Source organism: Vicugna pacos, chromosome 9 (assembly GCF_048564905.1).
Source record: "Vicugna pacos chromosome 9, VicPac4, whole genome shotgun sequence".
Classification (NCBI taxonomy): domain Eukaryota; kingdom Metazoa; phylum Chordata; class Mammalia; order Artiodactyla; family Camelidae; genus Vicugna; species Vicugna pacos.
The window spans coordinates 2,972,428-2,990,242 of NC_132995.1; the positions used below are offsets into that span (position 1 = coordinate 2,972,428).

The 17,815-nt window shown below is 46.3% G+C and overlaps 1 protein-coding gene across 1 annotated transcript; it reads right to left on the minus strand.

The window, feature by feature from the left end:
• Positions 1–10,911: 10,911 nt before the first annotated feature.
• LOC107034745 (leukocyte immunoglobulin-like receptor subfamily A member 5) lies at positions 10,912–16,780 on the minus strand. Its single transcript, XM_072968872.1, has 6 exons — positions 16,444–16,780; positions 15,901–16,194; positions 15,580–15,624; positions 13,688–13,813; positions 12,542–12,594; positions 10,912–12,455 (listed from the first exon to the last, which is right to left on the minus strand). The coding sequence occupies exons 1-6, from the start codon at positions 16,778–16,780 to the stop codon at positions 12,318–12,320; spliced, it is 993 nt and encodes a 330-aa protein (XP_072824973.1). The 3' UTR covers positions 10,912–12,317.
• Positions 16,781–17,815: the final 1,035 nt, after the last annotated feature.

Consider the following 17,815-nt stretch of genomic DNA (forward strand, 5'->3'; position numbering starts at 1 on the left):
TTTTTTTAAATTTTGGGAGGGGGCAATTAGGTTTATTTCTTTCTTTATTTTAATGGAGGTACTGGGGACTGAACCCAGGACCTCGTGCATGCTAAGCTTGAGAGCCTTAATGCCTTGATTTTTTTTTTTTTTCTAGTTTGCAGAGTCTCTCTGGGCCCTATGATCTCAAGTTTGTTTTCAGGTCACATTTACCAGCAGATTTCACACTTCTTCCCTTTTGAAAAGAGATGATGGCCATTACTCCCCCACCTCCTAGTGCCACGGATATGCCAGCCAGTGTTAAGCGTGCAACTTCGCCCTTGTTGAAAGGGTTAAATGAGGTCTTGTGTAAAGACAATCCTTTAAAACACAGGAGGGGAATTTAGAGAGGTTAAGTGATTGCCAATTTTCATCCAGATGAAAAGTGTGGAGCGAATATTCTAATCAAAGCAGGCTTACTTCAGAACCTGTGATCTCAATTCCTCTGTTAATTGATTCAAATAGGTATCACCCTAACATCCTTAGTAATCACGTACAAAACCAGGACGATTCAGGAGAGAAAAAAGTCAACTGATCAAACACAGAACAAACTGCTTGGTTAATCTAGGAGATAGTAAGTGAGGTATGTCAAGACCTGATGGGTTTTCAAGGTTGGTAATTATTATACAATACTTATTCTGTAATTACAGCAGAAAAGAGAAAAGTTATACATGCAACATGACTCTAATTTCAGGAACTAAGAGAGCCTTACATGGAAATAGCAATGTCCCCCAGACATTCGGTGGTGGTATCTGCATCGCAGTGCAGTGGGGAAATTCTTACCGCTAATCTTGTTCTTCTTGTCTTTAATTAGAACGCGTTTGATTTGTATGAGGACACCTCTAATAAAAGAATGAATCAGTCACATTATGGAGACCTGCCAGAGACGGACCCCCCGATATCCTTTGTATTTAGCAGACAAGATTTCCAGAAGAGCAGTTGCAGGACAATGGTTGGGTAGGAAGCGGGATTGCAAGGACTGAAACATGCGTGAATTGTTGTGACTTGGAGGCGTGAGTGTAGAAAGCTCCTGCTAGAAACAACTGGAGAGAAATGAGAGATTAGACACAGCTTTAGGGAGAGTGAGAGATCAGATACCAGCACCACATGCCACCCCACGAACTCACTGTCAAGAGTCTCTGCACCCTTGAGAGCACGAGGCGTTTACACACAAAATGTGTTATTCTGCGTTGTTCTCATTTGGGTGAAGTTAATCCAATTTATATTCATATTTCAGTGACTTCGGGAAGCTGAGTTTCAGCAAGAGAGAGAGAAAAAACCTGTTTAAAGTTATAGAAGGAGTCATTGGCGGGGGCTCCCCTCCAAGAGTTTCTGTCTTTGCGCAAAGAGGAGTTTGACTTGAAACCTCAGTAATCCTTCAAAGGTTTGACATTCAAACATTCAAAGAAAGGAAGGAAGACTTTTTATTTAGAGACTTAGTTGAATAAAGAAAGACACAAAGTGAAAAAGCAGGGCTGTTACTCACCTCTCCAGCATTCGGCCCCACCCCCCAGCTGAGTGCTACAGGCACAGAAAACCGCCTGTAAAAGAGTTTCTCCTTATTCCCAAGCTCTGTGATTGGCCCTTGGGACCCAATCCCATCGCAGAGAACTTCCTGCGAGATGACTGACAGGTGGAGCCCATTGCCTCAACTGGAACGTCAAATTCTCATAGACCACCGGCTCCCAACCTTTGCTGCATGTTGAACACTTCCTTGGGGCATTATTTCAAAGTATCAATGCTCAGAGATTCTGATTTATAAGTCAGATTGCCGATGCCCAGACATCGGGGTTCTTTAAAGATCCCTAGATGATTGTAATTGTAGCCAAGCTTGACAACCACCGCTTAGAACCTTCAGCTGTGATGAGCTGCCTCCTGTCAAACCAGATACATTGAAATCCATCCGTGTTTCACACTGAGTAGGAGACACGTTAAATGCAAGAGGAACACCAAGAGCCTAGTTCATCAGTTTCACACTGATAACATTAATTTTTGTAGGCAGATAATAAGACTTCGAGATTCGGGATGTTGAAAGTCCACAAATGATAAATGCTGGCGAGGGTGTGGAGGAAATGGAACCCTCCTTCACTGCTGGTGGGGACGCAGTTTGGTGCAGCCACTGTGGAAAACAGTATGGAGATTCCTTAAAAAGCTAAAAATAGAGTTGCCATACGATCCAGCAATCCCACTCCTTGGCATATATCTGGAAGAAACTCTGTCTCTAAAAGACATGCACCCCAATGTTCATAGCAGTACTATTTACAATCACCAAGACATGGAAGCAACCTAAATGCCTATTGACAGATGACTGGATAAAGAAGTTTTATAGCACAGCCATAAAAAAGAATGAAATAATGCCATTTGCCACAACATGGATGGATCTCGAGATTATCATACTAAGTGAAGTAAGTCAGAAAGAGAAAGACAAATACCATATGATATCACTTAAATGTGAAATCTTAAAAAATGGCACAAATAAACTTATTTACAAAACAGAAACAGAAATGCAGACATAGAAAACAAACTTATGGTAGCCAAAGGGGAAAGGGGAGGAGGGATAAATTAGGAGACTGGGATTTGCAGATACTAACTATTATATATAAAATAGATAAACAACAAGGTCCTACTGTACAGCACAGGGAACTCTATTCAATAGCTTGTAATAACCTATATTGAAAAAGAATATATAGGTATAACTGAATCATCATGCTGTACCTCAGAGACTAACACAACACTGTAAATCAACTATACATCAATTAAACATTTGGGTTTTGAAGTTTTCATGTTTTAGAACCAACATATCTGTATCTATGTCCACCTCTCCCCACCCCTCTCTATCTGCTCAAAATTGAAGTCTCTCGACCAACACGGTATACTCTACAGTGAACTGAACACAGTAAGTTTAACACAATAAAATAATACAATAGGCATGTCATAAAAGCCACATGTATAATTTTAAATTTTATAATAGCCCCATTAAATAAGTAAAAGGAACCAGATAAAATTAATTTTTTATGATTTATTGAACCCAGTGTATCCAAAATACGATTTCAGCATGTAGTCAGTATAAAAACAATTAAGGTATTTCATCTTCAACATTTGGTGTTAAGGCTTCAAAATCTGGTCTGTATTTCACACTCATGGCACATTTCCACTTAGATAACCCACGTTTCTGGTATTCAGGAGCCACGTGTGTCCAGTGGCTGCCATATGGTTTAGGTCTAGACCCAAGGACAGGAAAGTGACCTCTGGCTTTAAAAGGGAGGAAGGTTAAGGGATCCAAAGGACTGGTCTCCTGGCATGGGGTTATTTCTTTCACATTCTTGATATCACGTCCCATAGTAAAAGGGAGATAAACCTTGAGCCTTCAGACCGGAGAATCAACACAGCATGAGCTGCCATCCAGGTCACAGTGCTCGGAGAAGGACATTCACCCCTCTGCACCCACCTAGGCTGTGCCAGCTCGGTCAAGTTTCCTCGCCTTTGCACCTCAGTGCCTGCCTCATAGGGTAAGAGGATTTTATTTTACTTTATTTTATTTTTAAATATGCATTTTGAAGTTTATTTATCTGTTTACACACAGCCTTGTTCCCAAGAGAGTTTAAGGTGGCTTAAAAGAATCCAGAAAATACACCAAGGAAAGAATCAGTAACAGGAGAAGCAGGAATGAAGTGTATACCAAATGCTTATACAATCCCACTCATTTTCTCTGGGTGGACCACAAATTTGGCTCTAAGCTTTTTAGCAGGCAGTCAGAAAAGGAAACTTAATTAGTTACATCATTTACAGTCTCCATAAGGCAGAAACAAGCCAATTACCCAAGCGAAACTCTTATTTCTAACACTAAGCCCAAGGGAGGACGGTGTAGCTCGGGTGGCGGAGTGTCTGCTTAGCATACACAAGGGCCTGGGTTCAACCCCCTGCACCTCCCCTAAAAACAAACAAGTAAGTTAACCTAGTTACCTCTCCCAAGTAAAAAAAATTCTTTTAATAAATTTAAAAAAAAGACCAGAAAGACATTTCTCTCGAAAGTCTTCATAAAGAGGTCAGTGTGCGATGTAATAGTGTTCTCAGTAGCCACCTAATGGGAGACACAAAGATGAATTTCACAGTTCAGGCAGATGGCATGACACCAACTTGAAAACCAGGAAAAGCAATTTTATCATGAGTCTGGGGGTTTGGTGGGGGGAACACAATACAATATGGTCAAGGTTCTCAGTGCTCTGCTCAGCAAAACCAAAGACACCTTTAGACCAACAGAGTTTAATCCGGTACCAGAATGACTTCAGAGAAGTCACGAAACCCCTAAAACTGTGCAACGTTTCATGGATAGCTGCGTTTATCCTTCCTGACAGAGAAAACACAGCTTGTCAGATACTCAGTGTACCCAGGTGAGACACAAAGTTACGAACAATTTCTTTAGAAAATCTAAGAATTAGACTACAAACCGTTCGTTCTATTCCGATACTTCTTTTTTCTCACAGCCTGGCTTTTTTTTTTTTTTTCCCTCTGCAAAAATAACCTGTTTTTTTTTTTGGTTTGTTTCCATTTGGTACCACGCCTTGGGCGAAGGTTTCAGGGTGGTGAGAAAGCTGCCTCCTTGCTGGAGAGACTGCGGCAGAGACCTCGATGCGGGCGGAAGGCGGAGGGCTCCGGGCCCTGGCGGCAGGTGAGCCTCTGGGAGGGATGGATGCCCAGCCCGGCCTGGGGCCGCCCGCCTGCGGAGGCTGGCCAGGTGGTCGTCATCTCGCTGATGCGTGTCACCTGCTCACCTGGCACGTGGCCCTCCAGGGTCGCAGAGGTGGGCGCCTGCGTTGGCAGAACTCAGGGCAGGCGGATCGAGGAGGACCGCGTTCAGGCTCTTCTCCAGGGCCGGGGCGGCTGCCGTGGTGGCTGCCGTGGTGTCGGCGCTGGCGCGCCCCTCCTCCGGGGGCCGCCCCACCGCGTCTGCGTCTGCAAGGGACGCGCGGCGCCCTCGCGCTTCTCCGCGGCCGGCTCGCGCCCTGCAGAGCCCCGCGCGCCTGGCGGGTGGGAGCCCGCGGGGTGGCCGAGGCGCGCAGGTGCGCGTGACCAGGCGGCTGGCGGCGGCCTCCACCTCGGGGGCATAATTCTGCTGGGCCTGGGTGTTCATGGTTAGTCAGCAGCGAGGAGGACTTCTCCACAAAGTCTCAGGATAAGAGCATTGTATTTTATTTATTTTTTAAATCGAGTATGATGTGTCAATTTCTGGTGTGCAGCACGATGTCCCAGTCATGCGTATACATGCATATATTCATTTTCATTTTCTTTTTCAAAAAAGGTTATTAGAAGGTAGTGAATATAGTTCCCTGTGCTACACAGAAGAAACTTTTTTTAAAATCTATTTTTATATATAGTGGCTAACATTTGCAAATCTCAAACTCCCAAATTTTTCCCTTCCCGCCCCCTTCCTCCTCTGGTAACCGTAAGATTGTTTACTATGTCTGCAAGTCTGTTTTTTGTTTCCTAGATGAGTTCATAGTGTCCTTTTTTTCTCTTTTTTTAAGATTCCACATATGAGTGATATCAAATGATATTTTTCTTTCTCTTTCTGGCTTATTTCACTTAAAATGACAATCTCCAGGTCCATCCATGTTACTGCAAATGGCATTATTTTATTCTTTCTATGGCTGAGTAGTATTCCATTGTATAAATATACCACATCTTTATCCAGTCACCTGTTGATCTGGGCATTTAGGTTGTTTCCGTGTCTTGGCTATTGTATATAGTGTGTGAACATTGGGGTGCATGTATCTTTTTTGAGTTCCCTCTGGATAGATGACCAGAGTGGGATTGCTGGGTCATAGGGTAAGTCTATTTTTAGTCTTTTGAGGGATCTCCGTACTTTTCCATAATGGCTGCACCAAACTGCATTCCCACCAGCAGAGTAGAGGGGTCCGTTTTCTCCACACCCTCTCCAGCATTTATCATTCGTGGACTTTTTAATGATGGCCATTTGGACTGCTGTGAGGTGATACTTCATTGTAGTTTTGATTCACATTTTGCTGATAAATAGTGATATTGAGCATTTTTTAATGTGCCTATTGGCCATTTGTATGTCTTCATTGGAGAATTGCTTGTTTAGGTCTTCTGTGCATTTTTGGATTAGGGTTTTTTTGTTATTAAGTTGTATTAAGTTATTAAGTTGTATGAGCTGTTCATATATTCTGGAAATTAAGTTCCTGTCAGTCACATCATTTGCAAATATTTTCTCCCATTCTGTAGGTTGTCATTTTGTTTTGCTTGGATAAGAGTATTTTAAATGAGGTACTACTTGTAATGGATTTAAACAGTATATGGAAGAAGGAAGCTATTATAAATTTCTGTTTAAAGATAAACATGCCTCAGAAGAAATGAGACGTTCTGAGGAGGGTACAGTTCAGAGGTAGAGTGCTTGCTTAGCATGCATGAGGTCCTGAGTTCAATCCCCAGTATCTCCATTAAAAAAAAACTAATTACCTCTCCGAGCCCCCCACCCCCAATTACACACTGTATGTCAATTATATGTCAATAAAATTGGAAGGAAACAAAATTATTGGGGGGGAGGGTATAACTTAAGTGATAGAGCACATGCTTAGCATGCACAAAGTCCTGGGTTCAATCCCCAGGGCCTCCTCTAAAAATAAACAGGAAAACCTGAGTACCTCCCCAACCAAAAGATAAGAAAATAAAAACAGAAGAGATGGGATGTTGGCAAACATTTTAGTGAAAAACTAATTAGGCAAGCTAAAGAAAAGGAATGGAGGTTAAGTGTATTTTTCTTGACCCAATGATGGCAGGAGAAAGATATATTGGCCACTGGGTTGACTGAGGTATCCTCAACAGAACAAGGGAACAAAGAATGAATCTGAAAGAAAATGTTCACTGACTCCGTTTCCAGAGAAGTGTTCCATAAACTCAGGAACCTTCAACTTGTGAACCATTTTCACTTCAGGTTTTCATGTGGGTAATGACACAACACATTGTCTGTGGAATACATATGTTAGCGTCATCTGGTTGACCATTTTATACCCAGCAACGTTCATCCACACTGGAAGTCTGGGGAAAGCTTCTCTGATAAAAGAAGCTGGTGCATGGCTCACACTTGAGGATATCTGCTTTTGAGAATAAAAGTCCTCCTTACCGTAGCAGTACGTGTTTTTCACAAGGGAAACTGAGGTGGCGTGTTCAGTGGGAACGTTTTATGTTCCTTACACGAAACCAGAGTGGCGACCCATTGAAAGGTACTCTGGTTGGGTGAGATTGCCAGGCTGTAATTTTCCTGCAGAGCAGAGCTCTCATTTTTACCTAAATCCCATATAGTCTATGTTCGAGCATCACTTTTGTGAAGTGGGCATTCTCTTTACCGTAAATCCAGAAAAGGAGTTATTTGATCTTGTACCCTGTGCAGACTCTGACACACTGGAAGCACAGGCCCTTCCACACAGAGGCCAGGTAAGCCGTATTAGTAATGTAATACATGGTAAATCCTTTTAATGGCTAAATATTGTAGCTCTTACAGATACTGTGAATTAGCCATCCTGTAAAAAAATTTTTTTCCTTTTCTTATGTAGAATTTCATAGACATGGAAAAACTGAGGCAATGAATATTTTAAAGTAGATTTATTTTTATAGAAATGTTACATCTTTGTGATTCAAATGGTAGACGGTAGTTCTAAGAACAGAGTGAGAACATCTCTATTTCTTACCATCCAGAAGTAACAGTGGAAAAATGCTTTTTCCTGCTGTTTTTCCCCTTAAAACTATCCTGAACACTTTTCACCTCTTTCTCTCTGTATCTGTAGATATAGCTATAGAAAATGTACTGATATGAATGTTATATATAATTATGACCAAATAGAAAACTATTCAGTCATTTAAATCATGCTTATAAACGTATATATAATAGATTACCATAATATGTTACATGTATATTATACATAATATAAATGTATAAATATGCATATTCAAATATATGTAACATGTTAGTATATATTATTAAATATTATATAAATATATGTATGATTTAAATAAATGAATAGCTTCCTATTTTGTCATGTACATCATTGTCTTTATTACTGCCATGCTCTACTTTTACATAATTTCTACATTTGTGTGAATGTTCATGTGCACACGGGTGTGTGTGCCTGTACTTGTGTGTTTGTGCTCATGTGTGAAAAAATGAATAAGCAGAAACCTCAGATAGAGTTGGGAGACGAGAAGGGGGAACTCTTACAGCCCCCAAGGATGGCTGAATCCAACAGGAAGAAGAAAGACCCCTCTTCTTTCTTGGCAACAACTCAACCAATGAAAAGCCATGAACTCTGTCTGCTACAGTCTTCTCAACGTGTCCCCTCTATAAAAGTGGTCTCTTTAGCCCTGTGAGAACTTGCATGTGTCCCACCGTGGTTGCAGGCCCTGAATCGCAATTTTCTGCTGATTCTAGAGAAACCCTTTTTTTGCTGGAGAAATAACTGGCTGGCTGTTTGTTCAGGTCAACCTGCGTGTTTTTTTATTTAAAGGACACTGAACTGAGAATTTCCTGAGAAAACAGTTCCACGTTGGGTAACCATCTCTTGAGGTCAAGTTTCTAAAACAGGCTTGCTGAGTCAAATGTGACTCACATCTGCTGGTTAGAGGCATGTTGCAAACTGCCCTCCCGAGGTTCTTCCTCTCACTCAAACCACAGCAGCCAGTCAGGTGGTGCGGCCCGTCTTCTGCCTTCCCGGTAGCTCTGAGAGCTGCTCCTTCCTTTCCGTTTGGGCTCGGACCTGGCCTCTGATGTGGGTCCCCTTGTCAGCCTTCAGATGAACTTCCCTTTGCTCAGGTCCTCCCTTCCTGGCCGGTCTCCATGGTGGCCTCCAGGTGCTGTTCTGATCCTGTCACTTCTCTGCTCAGAACTGCTCCCGGATTCCCAACCCCCTTTTCTGCAAAATCCAGACTGAGCAGGATTTTCAAGACCTGTTAGAGTCTGGCCTCAGCTGATTCCCTTCTCTTCACTTCGCTGCCCACTTGGTGCTCAATCCAAGCAATGTTTTGTGGCTCCTAACACGTGGGGCGATGTGTGCTTACAATGTCTTTTTATCCAAAGGGATGGCGGGTGTTTAAATTTTACTTTTTACATATTAGTTGTATATACGTAAGGTGTTCATGATGATGACTACAATTAATAATCCTGTACGGACTGCTGGGATGTGTCCTCCGTCTGCACCTTGTGCCCACGGATCCTTTGCTGTGGCCTCCGCGACTGGCTTCTGCTCACCCTGCCAATCCCCACGGCCCCGCGGGCTAGCATTTCGGATAACCTGGCCGGATGCGTTATTACAGGGTATTTTGTCTAACTTTCTTTTCTTAAAAAATCATTTATTTATTTATTTTCAGGGGGGAGTGTGAAGGAAAGGCTGGGCTGGTCTAACAAGATAACTCACAGGTCTAGGAATGTGAAGGAGAGGCTGGGCTGGGCTAACAAGATAACTCACAAGTCTAAGTATCGGAATACTGATCTGAGTTCTGCTGGACTAACTTGTAAATCTAAGTTAATCAGTGTTGGTTTGCTGTTTATGTTTTTTGCTAGCCAGCTGGATTTTCAAAGATACATATCTGGCTTTGGAACGTTGGTTCGCGGCCTCCCCACCTTCACTTTTGTGATGATAATGCTGCTAAAGCTGTTCCATGCCTTTTGGCCGAATACCCCAAGCTTGTACTTTACCCTATAAAACCTCATGCGCACATCTTGGAGGTGCTCAGAGCTTCGGAGCAGAAGCCCCTCTGAGCCCGCCGGCGTAATACCTCTGAGTACTCCAACCCTCCGAGTGGTGCTTGTTTCTTGGCTGGCCTGTCATTTTCGTAACAGGAGTAATTAGGTTTATTAATTTATTTAATAGAGGCGCTGGGGATTGAACCCGGGACCTTGTCATGCTAAGCACACGCTCTACCCCTGAGCCATACCCTCCCCCCTCACCTAACTTTCTTCACCCACGAGACCACCGGTTGGCAAACCTTCTCTGTAAATGGCAAGACAGTAAATATTTCGGGCTCTGTGCACCACAGTTCTCCAAGTTCTCCACCTCAAAGACTGGACTTTGCTGTTGTGATGGAAAAGCAGCCACAGGCAATGTGTAAATGAGCACGGACCGCTCTGATAAAGCTTTGTTTACAAAACAGGCAATGGGCCAGATTCGGCCAATGAGTGATGGTTTGCCAGTCCCTGGTCTGGTGTAAAACTGCAGGCTGAGGGCCAGTCTCCTGTTTCTGTAAGTGAAGGAGGATTAATAAAACGGCCACACTTAGGCTAACAGATCGCTTGTTCTTATGCTTTGCCTTAAACAGTCAACTGACCTGACTGACCGGTTGCTACTCACAGCTCCAGACCCACTGTTAAAACTAAAGCTACTGACCTTACTGTTTCTACTTTATTCCAGTCATCAAAAGCTATAATGATGCTTGGTCTCTGAGTCGATCTCCAGGGAGAAGGTCACAGAACTGTAGCCGTCCCAAAGCAGGCTAAATACCGAGAAGACCACGCCTTGAGTGCCCACGAGATAAAGAACCACTGACCTCTGTAGAATTGGTCGCCTGGAGGCATCATGACGCCATTCTGAGTCTTCTGATGAGAAAATCATTCTGTTGATTGTTCTGCTTTATTGTTTGAGCTCTGGCTGTATACCCACCCCGCCATCCCCAAGGTGGGCTCACAGTTTTGAAGGCACCAGCCTGCTGTGCATCCCTTTTGCCTGGCAAAGCAATAAAGCTGCCTCTTTTCTTCTCAACTCCAAGACCTTGTCTCTGAGTTATTTGGCTCATCAGGGATGGGGCCAATCTTCCAGCAACATAAATAAAGTTTTATTGGAACACAGTCACACCATTTATATTAACAGTTTGCTGACTTCTGCACGACATCACTGGTTCTCAGCCTTGGCTGCCCCTTGGAATAATCTGGGAGCCTTAAGGAATTTTACTGCTGGGGTCCCATTCCAACTGAATCAAATCAAACCTTAATCTCATCAAAATGTGGCAGGGTGGGAGGAAGAGATCTGGTTCCCAGGATTTTAAACAATTCTCTAGTTGATCTGAATATGCAACCAAGCTTGAAAAATCACAGTACCAAAGCCATCTCTCTTAAGTTGATGTCTCTTAATTATCTGTATTAGAAACAGCTGGGAATTTTATAAATGATACTGTTTCCCAAGTCCTGTCCTTGGCTGGGTGAAGAAGCCACAGAGCCAATCTTTAACCTTTCCCCTCCACCATTCCCGTACCCCCTGTAATTCTTAGTCAAATTGAAGTTTGGGAACCATCGCAGGAGACCAGCGGTTGGCAAATGTTTTCTATCAAGGGCCAAATAGTAAATATCTGAGAGCCATCTGGTTCCTGTTGCAACTCTTTAACTCTACCACGATGGTGTGAAAGCGGCCACAGATAACAGAAATGAACATGTGCGGCTGTTCCCATAAACCTTTACTTATGAATGTTAAAGTTTGAATTTCGTATAATTTTCACATGTCATAAAATATTTTTTTTGCATGCTTTTATCTTTTTTAGGGTCTTTTGGGCTTCGTGAATATGGAGATGTCTTGTACCTCGATTGTGGTGATGGTTACCACATGGTTTGCTTTTGTCCAAATGCATCAAATGGTGCATGTTAAAAATGTGCAGTTCTGTTAAAAATATTCTTTTATCTTTTCCAACTATATAAAATGCAATGGTGGTGATGGATGTAGAATAGTGTGAATGTACTTAGTGCCACTGAATTTTGCACTTAAAAATAGTTAAAATGGTAAACTTTATGTTATGTATATTTTACCACTAAAAAAAGCAAAAGCAACGTTTAAAAAGTGTAAAAATGTAAAATGTGTGGGACAAAACTGGCTTGCCAGCCTGTGGGCGGCAGGTTGCTGGCCTCTGCCCTGGACAACCAGCTCTGTGACAAAAGGAATGGGTCTTGAGGATCCTTCCTGCGCCCCTAGGCTGTGACATGAAACCTGGCACCCATGAGGACTTAAGTATATTTGTTTAATTGATGAATAACGAAAACTTATGAAACATTACCCTATGGCCCTTCTGATAACTTTGGAGTGTCTCTGGAATTCCTGGGCAATTGTAGTAGAGATTCTGGCACTGACTGGGTGCTAATGCTGAGGTCTCTAGATTTAGAGGGGGCGGTGGGACCTTCTGAGTAACGTGGGTTCCCGCAGCCAGACTGACGGTCTCAGATTTAGAAGCCTCGAGTCCAGAGGCGGGAGCTCCCCACAGGGAGCTGTAAGTTCTACTGTCCAGACGAAACGCTGGCACTGCTGCCCGGCTTATCTCAGAGCAAGTGTTGCATACTCGCTGGCCTGGGTCTGCCTGGGCAGGGAGGGTGTCCCAGCTGTCCCCTGGTGGGGGACACTGCAGGTCAGCTGGGAATAGGTGACCTCCTGTGGGTCTGTAGCTTCAGATGCCTGAGGAAGGAAGTGAGAACATGAAAGTGGTGTGACGTGAGTTCTCAAGGGACAGTTGGGGACAGAGGAGGGGAGGAAGCTCCTACCTGTCCATCCGCTGGCCCAGCTGCCTCTGGCTGCCCCTCTTTCCTGGCAGCATCTGGAGGGAAAAGGAGGCTGTTAAGGACTGTGTATTTGTGTCCACCCCTCCCCAATTCATCTGCTGAAACCCAGCCCCCAAGTGATGATGTTGGGAGGTGGTGCCCTTGGGAGGTGCTTAGGTTTAGATGAGGTTACGAGGGTGGAATTCTCATGAAAGGCCAGCTCCCTCATGCTCTCTCTCTGCTCTGAGAGGACACAGCAAGAAGGTGGCAGTCTGCAGGGGGCTCTCACCAGGGACTGGGTCCCAGCACCCCCGTCTTGGGCCTCCCAGCCTCCAGAATTGTGAGAAACAAATGTCTGCAGTTTGAACCACTAGGTATGTGGTATTCCGTTACAGCAGCTCCAACAGACTAAGAGACGGTCATTGAAAGAAAAATTTTTTTTGACGTTTACTTTGGTTGGGGAAGTAATTAGGCTTATTTACTTATTTATCTATTTATTTATGTATTTATTTTTAGAGGAGGTACTGGGGATTGAACCCAGGGCCTCATGCATGCTAAGCACGTGCTCTACCACTTGAGCTATATCCTTCCCCCATTTTTAAAAGCTGAAGTATAGCTAATGTACAATATTATAGAAGTTACAAGTGTGTAATATAGTGATTCACAGATTTTAAAGGTCATACTCCATTTATATTTATTAGGAAATATCTGATATATTCCCCAAGCTGTACAATACATCCTTGCAGATTATTTTACACCTAATAGTCTGTATCTCTTAATCCCCCACCCCAATTTTGCCCCTCCCCCTTCCCTCTCCCCACTGGCAACCACTGGTTTGTTCTCTGTATCTATAATCTACAAAATACAACAAACTAGTGAATAAAGCAAAAGAGAATGTCATGGTTTTGAGAGCGTGGTTGTAGATCGCCCCCAGCCCTGTCTTCTCATTTTCCTGATAGGAGATGGGGCTCAGGAAGTTACCACAATCACAGCATGAGTCAGCAAATCTGCCCACACTTCATTGCCTCTGGACCTGCTCAGACCCCTTCCCCGCCCCTAGCAAAGGCCCCTCCCCATCTCCCCACTTCCAGGCCGGACTCGCACCACAGAGCTCTGCGCAGGCTTCCCCTCCTCACCTCCAGGACTTACCGTTTTTGGCTTTGCAACGGCAGCAGAGGAAGAGGAGCAGGACCAGGATAAGGACCCCAGCGGCCACTGGGGCACCAATCAGAAGGCCCAGGCGCTCCCCCTCGAAGCTACGCTTGTGAGGCAGGGCTGCAAACGAGGAAACGGTGCTGGAGCAGCCACCCTTGACAAAGCACCTTCACACACGGCACCGTTTCCCTGTATAGCCACAGACCCATCTTGCTCAGAATTGTGGACCCCGTTTCTTAGAAAAGGCTCATGAGCTTTGACACCTCGTTTGCTTGCTCCATGGTCATAGACAAGGAAGGACTTGGAAATGGAAATTTGTGTCCATATGGAAACAGCCCATGGCGCAAACCCCAGCCAATCGCTATTCTCCTGTGGCTTTCGAGCTTGGACTAGGCTTATCTTTTTAAACTGTGGACATAAATCAGAAGAAGGGTAAAATTTTGCAACACAGGCAAACAATCTGAAACCGAAATTTCGGCGCCCGGGTTTACCATCTGGTCAGGACACGGCCGCGCTCACTCACTTCCACATCGCGTCTGTGGCTGCTTTGCGCCACAGGGTCACAGTCGGGTGGTTGCGAAAGAGAACCCATGTCCACACAGCCCAACACTGACTGCCTGCCCCGTTGTGGAAAATATCTGCCAACGCCCGCGGCAGAGGCGGAGCTGCTCAGGAGAGGGCCACAGGGCTCCATCAACAGCGGGCGTTAGCAAGGCTAACGGCAGTGCCCGTTTCAAGAATTAAGAACTGAGCTGTTGTGTGGAAATATGCAGAAAACATATGCATTTGCATTGGGCAAAGGCAGCCACGGACAACACAAAGAATCCTTCCTGTGTTGGCTGGATTCCAATAAAGCATGGCCAGAGCATACTAGATTCAATAAAAAATAAAACTTCTTTTTTTTTTAAACCAAATAGACAGTGAGCTGGATATAGCTCCCTGGCCATAGTTTTCTAACCCCGGTTTTATCCATCTCCTCTGTAGTTTTGACCCCACTAGATTTCGTTTGCTTGTGTATTTTAGTTTCCCTCAAACTCTGCCCGCAGTGCCTGCATGATCTCAGCTTTCCTTGCGACACTGCTGCTCGCCAATTCCACACGCACGTCTCCCTCCTGCACGCTCTGACTCAGACTGAGGAAGCTGGCTGCCCACTGCACGTGTCCCCTGGGGTGACGCATGGCGGACTCAGGAGCAACAGGCCCCGGAAGAAACTCCTCCTCTGGCACGCGCCCACCTGAGAGCCTCCGCAGGTGGGGCGGCGTCTCCGTGAACGGTCCCCCAGCACACACACATCATGGACACGGGCAGAGGCACGGCACGGGACTGGAGGCGGGTTCATACTAAATTCTTCTCAAGGTGGAAGGGGGAGTGTCAGTGGTCACAAACACAGAAGCTCTTAGCTCAACAGTCCTTAATCCTGTGCAGAACTGGCTTCCACTTATGTGAAGGAAGTGAGGCTCAGAGGAGGGGACAGATGTTAGCAGGGGGACACCGTGAATTCGTTGTAGAAATAGCTCTCATAATTTGTGTGTCCTCAGGGCAGTAAAGAGACGAAGCCAGCAGAGAACAAGGTTATCTGATTGTCTTCGGGGAGTGGAGCTCAGCGGTGACTGTGACGCTGTGACGCGACAGCACTGACAGGATGGATCAGTGAGGAATGGAGTCTACGGATCCTACTGGCTGTATCTGCAATCCCGAGACCCTCTAACCTGCTTTCCCTGGGACAGCAGCCCTCCCTCCTCTATGTGCTTGCTCCCTGCCTCCAGCCACCAGAAGCCCTCTTAAAAAGTCAGTTCTGTCTCTGGTGAATAACCTTTCTCCTCCGAGTCAGAGAAGAGAGACAATGGAACCTCCTTTCAGCTTTCCACCTAAACTCAGTTACTCACAGGTTGAATGTCTGGGCTCTGTGTGATCAAGATGGTCAGGAATTCCTGCAAATGGAGATGAAACTGGGGTGGATTTCTTCATCTCTGCTCAGGCTAACTTGGGACCGTCCCAGTGACCCTGTGTGACCCTTTCCCGGCCCCTGGGCATGTGGCAGCGGGGCTGCGAGGAGGGTGAGGGGCAAGCTCCTCCCAAGTTCACGTCTAAGCGGATGCTGCTCATCCCACCACCCCACCTGCAGCCCTGTTTCCCCACCACTGCTGCAACTGGGCATGCTGGTCTCCGGGAGGGGATAGGGGCAGGGGTGGGCGGGGCTTCCTCACCTTTGACCTGAAGCTGCAGTTGGTCACTGGGATGAGACCACACATAGGGGTTGAAGGCACCGTAGCATCTGTAGGTCCCGGGCTGTTTGGAGGAGACTCGATTCAGGGGGAAGACAGCCCGGTGTCCTTCATCCAGGGGGCCAGAGCTGCGGTTCTGGGTGGAGTGAACTCCGTCTTTTCCAGTGAGAATAAACACATCAAACTTGATATTGGAGAAGCACTGCAACTTCACCTTCTGCCCTGGAGCCGCCACAGGGCCAACCATGCTTGAGAGGGAGGGTTTCTCATAAGCTCCTGAGAAAGAAGGAAGTTTGGTGATAAACAGAAGGGCCGGGTACGCACTGTCCCTCTCTGTTCCTGGGAGCAGACACGGCTCTGGCATCTCTCCCCTCCTTGTCCCGCCCTGAGGAAACCTGTGTGAGCATCACCCTTGAGCCTTCCTGAGGATGGCGGTTTGGTCCTGCGTGCTTCATGTCTCCAAATCCTTGTTCCCCCTTCTGCAGAGGGGGCAGTCTGGCTCTGCTGCCTGCGTGTCTCACTCACCGGTCATCACCAGTTGCAGGGGGTCACTCCACGGGGACCAGTGCTCTCCTGTCTGATAGGAACACTGGTACAGCCCTGCAAAGCCTGGTGTCATCTCTGTGGTATTCAAAACGTTGGTCCTCCGAGGCGTGATTTGTCTGTCTCTGCCCGCGGGCTCAGGGTCCCCCACTTTAGAGATCCTGTACGCCTCAGCGTGTCCAGGCCCCTCACACAGGATGCTCACAGGTTCCTTAGATGGAACCACGGATCCTGGCAGAGCTGTGATCCGAGGTTGGGGGAGATCTGCTGGAAGCAAGGCAACAGGTAATGAACTCACAACGGTGTCTGCTTCTGACATCCTCCTCCCCTCCGTCCCCTCTCCCACCCCCAGTCTAAATGCTGCGTCCCCCTTCCAGCTGCCAAGAAAGCTGATATCTGGCCCAAACCCCGCTGGGTCCTTGGGAGCGTTACAAGGACTACTCACCCTTCTGTGCCTGCGTGCTCTGGCCCAGATGCAACCCTAGAAGGAGACACCGAGTGAGAACCAGACCCGCCCTCCTGGATCCACCACCTATTTGCACCCCGACCCTTCTCTCCCAGACTCACCAAGAAACAGCAGGGTAGGAAGGACCACAGTCATGATCCTGCGTCCAAGCCGACCTGCTGGCCTCAGCACCGCTCCTCTTGTGAAGAGCAGACCGCTCCGGCAAGAGGCGCTGACCTACGGGAAGTCGTGGGGAAGCTTTCAGTTCTCAGCCCTACAGCGAGGGCAGTTCACATCCTCTTCCTCCTGGGCGGGGCCTGCCCACGTGGCGGGTGTCAGGAGCACCTTGACCTGAACTTCAGCCATCAGCCCAGCCTGACCCCAATCTTCTGTCCCTGCTGCTTCATTAACATCAAAACTTTCTGTATACAGTGAGCGGTGAGAGAGATGCCAGGCAGAGAAGAGGACAGAACATTCCCAGTGTGAGGTTTGCTCTGAAATACCGGGGGCGCTCATGGCCCTTGCCTCGTGACCCTGCACTTCCATCTCCTCCTGTGCAAAATGGGCCAGATTATGAGTTTCTGAAGAGCTCCCCTCAGGGTGTGTGCAAACCGCCCAGAACACGCGCTGCTGGAGGGGGCACAGCTCACTCACGGGTTCTGCCTCTTCCCTGGACGGTGGTCCCAGCATCGTGTCAGCACTGGTTCTGTCCGTGCTGTCAGCTTTGAACCTGAGCCAGGTGCTTTCATTGGGTCTGTCACAGGTTTGCTCTGGAGCCGTCACACCGGCTGAGCCGTGCGGAGCAGCGCTGCCATCCCTTCTTCTGGATGAACATGCAGTTTTGACGGAAAATCTCCTCCTCATTCCACCCCAAAGGGAGCGCTCTTCTCCACAGATCTGAGCTGATTC

Bases quoted from the DNA above. Each gene is read 5' to 3' on its own strand.
- LOC107034745 (XM_072968872.1), bottom strand. From the start codon at position 16,780: ATGTCAGAAGCAGACACCGTTGTGAGTTCATTACCTGTTGCCTTGCTT. The intron at 15,625-15,900 runs GTGAGGAAGCCC...CTCCATTTGCAG, and splicing joins ACTGCAGCTTCAGGTCAAAG to GAATTCCTGACCATCTTGAT. The intron at 12,456-12,541 runs GTAGGAGCTTCC...TTCCTTCCTCAG, and splicing joins CTGGGCCAGCGGATGGACAG to GCATCTGAAGCTACAGACCC.